The 6,000-nt window shown below is 30.1% G+C and overlaps 1 protein-coding gene across 1 annotated transcript; it reads left to right on the forward strand.

The window, feature by feature from the left end:
* The first annotated feature begins 2,234 nt into the window (after nucleotides 1-2,234).
* Nucleotides 2,235-4,947, forward strand: LOC149885463 (synapse differentiation-inducing gene protein 1-like). The gene is made up of 4 exons (XM_090096603.1): nucleotides 2,235-2,279; nucleotides 2,460-2,614; nucleotides 2,714-2,847; nucleotides 3,815-4,947. The coding sequence occupies exons 3-4, from the start codon at nucleotides 2,773-2,775 to the stop codon at nucleotides 3,950-3,952; spliced, it is 213 nt and encodes a 70-aa protein (XP_089952729.1). The 5' UTR covers nucleotides 2,235-2,279; nucleotides 2,460-2,614; nucleotides 2,714-2,772; the 3' UTR covers nucleotides 3,953-4,947.
* Nucleotides 4,948-6,000: the final 1,053 nt, after the last annotated feature.

Below are 6,000 nucleotides of genomic sequence, written 5' to 3' on the forward strand. Positions count from 1 at the left end.
CTAAACTTTAAAACCATCGGCGAGCATTTAATTTAAGAACTTAAAAAAAAAAAAGAAATGTAACTCCTCATTATACCATACAAAAAGACTTTTAAATAACAGTTTGCATTAAAATTTTGATAACTGCAAAAATTAGCCCAGACTACTATGCATAAGTCAAATCAAACCCTTCTTTAAATTGTAAATCAATATTATGGTCTACCAAATGAAATCAGCACATGTATCAATTAAACAATTACAATGAAATTTTTTGGTATTACATTGAAGAACACGAATGTAATCAATACTTTGAAAATAATGATCTATTATCAAAGTAATCGAAAATGTTTTGAGGCATAAGTAGCAAAAAACCTTTAAATGGTTAAAGATTTACGGCAGTTTTAGTTTAAATCAAAATTTAAACTAAAACTGCAATAAATCTTTAACCAGTTAATCAATTTTACTGAAATTGTATTTAGAGTTTGGTGTAATAGGCAACATTTGCACCCATTTTTATCATATTATATGGAGTGTTTTTCATTCTACAGGTGTTTTTATTGGCGCAACATAAAGTCAAAATTTCACCCAACTTGAAGATTCAAATGAAATTATTTTCCGGAAACAAAATAATAAGATTTCAAAGTTTTCACTACATGGCACCTTCATATGTACGCTATTACCCCATATAAGTGACGTTCTTGGGTCAGCAAGGTCACCATTATCATGATCCATGTGAATTTCATTAGAAAATGGGAAGTTCTATATATTCCTGCATTGCTCTAACATTTTGTTTAAATGCATCAATGTTACATTATTTTTTAGAAACTTCTAGGCAACTATAATAGCTAGCACAGGTAATTCAATTGATATAAAATATCAGATCAGAAATGCCTTATTTGACACTGATCTTATGTGAGTTCTGGTTGGTCGTTCCGTGGGTCAGGCCAAATATAACATAAGATAAGCTCTTAGCCAAAACAGTATTATCAAAGATACATGTCAAATTTGTTTTCATCATTTTCCAACTTGAGGATCGTCTAAGGTATGGTCTTCCAACTGAAATTGATTTCGGAGCGGAGCTTAAACTGGTGGAGAAAAATCTAAAATTTAGAAGCCATTGTGAAGCCTTAACACCCCGATGTTAGGCTATAGAGTGGCTAGTTCTTTATTTTGGAAAGGTTCTTAAGTTAGGGAAAAGGGTTTCTAACAGCCTGACACAACATGAACTAGAGATCTGCTCATATTTACTTTCCAAATAGCGACGCATCGTTTGATGTAATCACTAAACTGATGGCGATGAGAAGTGGTTGCTTTATGTAACGCATAATTGAATGAGTCAGTAGGTTGACACTGAAAAGCGGGCAGAGCCAGCGCACAAATAAGATTCTCATTCAAAGAAGGTTATTTTGTTAGTGTGGTGGGATGTACATGGCATTGTACAAATCTAGCTTTTTCCTCCCAAAACTATCGTAAAGGCTGACTATTTTTTGTAACAGCTAGAAGACTCACGAAAAATTCAAGCAAACACCGCAACAGCACAAAAAGATTTACTTTATGCACAACAAAGTGCGGCCACACAATGTAAAACTGACGTCTTAAGCGTATAAAGATCGGGTTTTCACATTTTCCGAACCGTATAATTTCTAGAAGAGCTTTAATGACATTTGCCAACTCGAAGCCAACATTTGTAAAATTTTAAGCCGCTGCCAATTAGCTTCTACAAAGATGGAATCCATTTTTTGCCGGATAGATGGAGAATTTGCTTCAAGAAAGGACAATATTTCCAACCTAATGCTTAATACTTTTGGATTTCTTGTTCAATAATAGTGTTTTGGTTCAATAAGTAACACCATTAAAACCAAAATAAAAAATACAAGATTAGTGATTTTAAAAGAAAGATATTGAAATTTACATAACTAATCATAATCTTATTTAATTTAAAAAAGAAAAAAGTGATCCCCAATAAATGCTTAAATAACAATCATTAAATAGGCGAAATATTTCCAACGCAAGAATTTATTCAGCATCACGACTTTCTTGAGAGTTTCGTTAAGTAAACCATAGATGATTTACTGCAAATATATTTTTGTGTCATATAATTTTGAGTAAATAGAAGTTTTCAAAACTGACCGCTATGATTAGTTTTAATTTAAAAAGCTTATTTACATTACTTTTTTAGGCAGGAAACTCTTTTTAATAACATGAATTCTTAAAGCATTAATCACATGAAAATGTTTTCAAGTAAGTTTCTCATCATCAGACAAAGAATAAAATCAGCAAAATTTTTAAAAAGCTGGAAGGTGAATTTTTTTTAATATCACTAGCAGTATTACTGTAATGAAAATAATACTTTTTAAATTGAAGTAACTATTCACTACAACCTCTTTCTTCCTATGAAAATGGTATTGCTAACTAATTGAAAATGATTAGACGCATCCTTAAATACTACACGAAAAAAATACTTTTTTAACATTTTTTAGAGTCAATGTTAATGAGAATCCCTCAACATTATTATCCTCAGTTTTTGATCCCTCAAGGTCAATATGAAATGGGATATCTAGGACCTCAACTACAACAACCGAATGCGATGCGGATTGCAACAATCCATAACAATACGGTTTTTCAGCAAGTATCGGTATTAGCTTCTTTTCATGAAATATATGTATATGTATCTTTAAGTTAACTTTTTACAATGCTATATGCTCGTCCAATAATTTTCATCTAAATCATACAGTTAATATTAACGTGAATAACAAAGATTCCGTCGAAGGGCAGGCCATACCAAATAACCACATGGCGCTTGCTCTATTCGCTTTCTTCTGCTGTTTCTTTCCAATTGGTGCTTTAGCCATATACAAAGCATGTCGAGTAAGTTAAATTTCCATTATTATAAAACGTTTTAATCGTTAAATGTAAGTTTTCTGTAAAGTTTGTAATTATGGTATCATTATTACCAGAGAACTAAATTTGTATTTGGAATATCATTTGTACCCAGAGAGTCAAGCAACTTTTATTCTTCAAAAATAGCTTTCGCGCATTAAATTTTCAGAAAAAAATAAGTTTATTGGAGAAAATCAGCACACAAGCAGCTCATGCTTAAATACCATCAAAATTGTGGAGGATTGGTGAAGAAACTAGTATTAAGAATTTAACCACAAAAATTGTTCGTATTATAAAATGTTTTTTGAGAAAAAGATTGTAATTTAATAGACCAAATGTATAAAATTAATCTGTTAATGTCCATGGTGAAATATTGATACCATCTATTCAGTTTCATGTTACTTTATTAAGATTTTAAATACTCTTCAGAAAAAATAAATTACTTTCAGATTACATCTAAAAGTAATTTATTTTTCGTGTAGTTTAGCAATAAATCGCTAGGAAATAAAAGATTAGCGTTTTTTTCAAAAACAACCAAAAAAATCTCTTGTCTCAGCCAGAAATGCTGTAGCAAACATCAATTGGTATTTGAAATCAATGTTTAAAATAAAATATACTCTGGTTCTACGTTTGATGATAAAAAAAACATTGGTTGACTAAAATAGACTCTCAATTTTAACATAAATTTTATAATTCAGCTGTTAAAAAATCAATAAAAAAGGAGCTAAAAAAAGTCTGCGGATTTGATTAGAACAATATAATTTATATGTACTCAGAATTATCTGTATTTACAATAATTCTAAAATACTAGGGTTAAATTTAGTATAAAAGTGAAAGTAACGTTGATTTGAATAAGGAGACATCTGCATAAAATAAAATTACTTTATGATCGTCGTTAATTACCCAAATAAATGTTTTTTTCTATTTAACCAAAATTTTGCATTTACTTTTTCAGGTTGATTCATCAATAGAGAAAGGAGATATTGCTAAAGCTCAAAGAGACTCAATCACCGCTAAAAAATTAGCTGGAATCTCGATTGCAATTGGAATGTTATCATTTGTTGTAGTCATAATCATTTATAAAATTCATTAATTCAAAAAAGAGACTTGCAATGGTCAAATCAAGGATGGTATTGGTTTGCCTATTATTGCCTATTATTTGTCTATGAAGTAAAACTGCTGCCTAGAAATTTTCCTCCAAGTGGGCGCCAACTTGCGACCTTAAGTACTCTGGATTAGTGCACATGACCGCTAGGCCATTGAAACAGTGTAAAAGCTTGAGCAAAAAAAAAAATTATTTAAGTGTAAAATAAAGAATTAGATTTGAATAAGAATAAACTAAATTTGAGTGTAGCTTTTCGAGAAAATAATTAATAAAACATAAATTAATATAAAAATAATAATTTACATAAAACAATAATTTACATTCCTTATACTTAACAAAATATTGAAATTTCGGAATTCGGCAGTTTAATTTTAAAACAAATATCTAAATATTTGTTTCAATGGTAAGCTTGGAATAAATACCACATTAACTTGATAAGTTAATACTGGTAATATTTTTAAATACCAGCAACTCAACTTGTAAGCAGCTGCAAACTTAAAATTAATTGTAAAGTCAAACCACCCAACGACATTACCACATAAAGTTGATCCTTTAATTGGAGTCGAAATCCAGACTTTTTGTACGCCGAACTAGCGCACAAGACCACTCGACTAATGAAGCGTTGTACAAAAGAGAGAATAAATTTGTTATTTAAATTATATAGAATAAAAAAAAAAGAAATTTTTTAGGTTCAAATTTTAAATCATGTATGAAAATGTTAAAAATTTGTTTCAATGACCATTCATGGTAGGCCAAAGCAATTTAGCTTTGTATTGATAACTGACTGTCAAGACTCAACCAGCAGGCCAAAGCAATCTTGATTTTTAATTAAAAGCCAGCAACTCCACGTGTACGCCTTAGCATTCTTAATTTTGGATTATTGAGATAGATTTAAAGTTTAAACTTAAACATTTGACTGGACGCGAACCCACGACCTTTACTAAACCAGTGCACAAGACCGCTCGACCAATGAAACTTTGTGAAACAAGGAGGAAAAAATTTTTTATACTTTTTTATTTTATTTAAAACAAGTTATTTAATGAGATTTTATGTTACTTTTTGAGATTTTTAATTCATTTTAAGAATAGAAGAATAAAAGGGTTGTTGTGCAAACAATAAATATTAATGCAGTGCTGCCAAAATTCTTGCAAAAAATTGTTCCACAATATTGGTAAAAAATTGTCAGCTTTTTAATAAAAAGCTTAATAATTATCAAAAATGTTTGCTCCAAATTTTAAAACTAAAGTTAGAGAGCCAGAAAACCCTGACCATAATTTATAATGAAAAACTTAAGTTTTCCTAAATTTATATCACAGTTACAACGTGGCTGTACTTGCTTCATGGCCAATTGTAGAATTAAAAAGGGCAACCATCTACGTATGTACAAGGTGCTATATTTACAAAGGAGATTAGTTTGTAACTGCAACTAAAAATTACTCAGAGGTGAAAAGAAGGATCAAGCAGCCATATAGAGGAGTTATGGATCAAGAAAGGCATTAAGAAGAATACGCAGAGGTAATAGAAGCAGAAAAATGAAAAATCAACGGCTGCAATTCGATCGGTTGAAAATTTGGAGTAAAAATTATGAAAGAGTCAACACATGCCCACAATGTGGTCACAGATATGAAGAAAAAAGTTTGGAAGCTAAAGTGTACATTAAACAATACACTGTTTCAATTGCTAAGCGGTCTTATGCACTAGTCCATTAAAGATAGGTCGCGGGTTCGCGCCCAATAGTTGGCTAAACTTTAAACTTTTAAAGACCAATTTAATTGCTGAAAATTTCAGAAATCACAAAATAAGATTGTTGTGGCCTAGACGTGAAGTTGTTGGTTTTTAGAAATCAGTAAAACAAATTGGAAATCATAATCATCGCTAAAAGATCACTTTAAAGTTAAAACATCGAAACAGAAAATTTGTTCCCAAAGAAACCAAAAAAAAATCTGTCCGTTAAAATTTTTCAAGCAATTTTTTTAGTTTTTAAAACAAGTTTAAATCTCGAAAAGTAATGAATATCTTGTAATAAGATTTTATTT

Source organism: Hydra viridissima, unplaced genomic scaffold (genome assembly GCF_058129835.1).
Source record: "Hydra viridissima isolate aposymbiotic clone 2 unplaced genomic scaffold, HvirCarnegie_v1 scaffold_8, whole genome shotgun sequence".
Classification (NCBI taxonomy): Eukaryota; Metazoa; Cnidaria; class Hydrozoa; order Anthoathecata; family Hydridae; genus Hydra; species Hydra viridissima.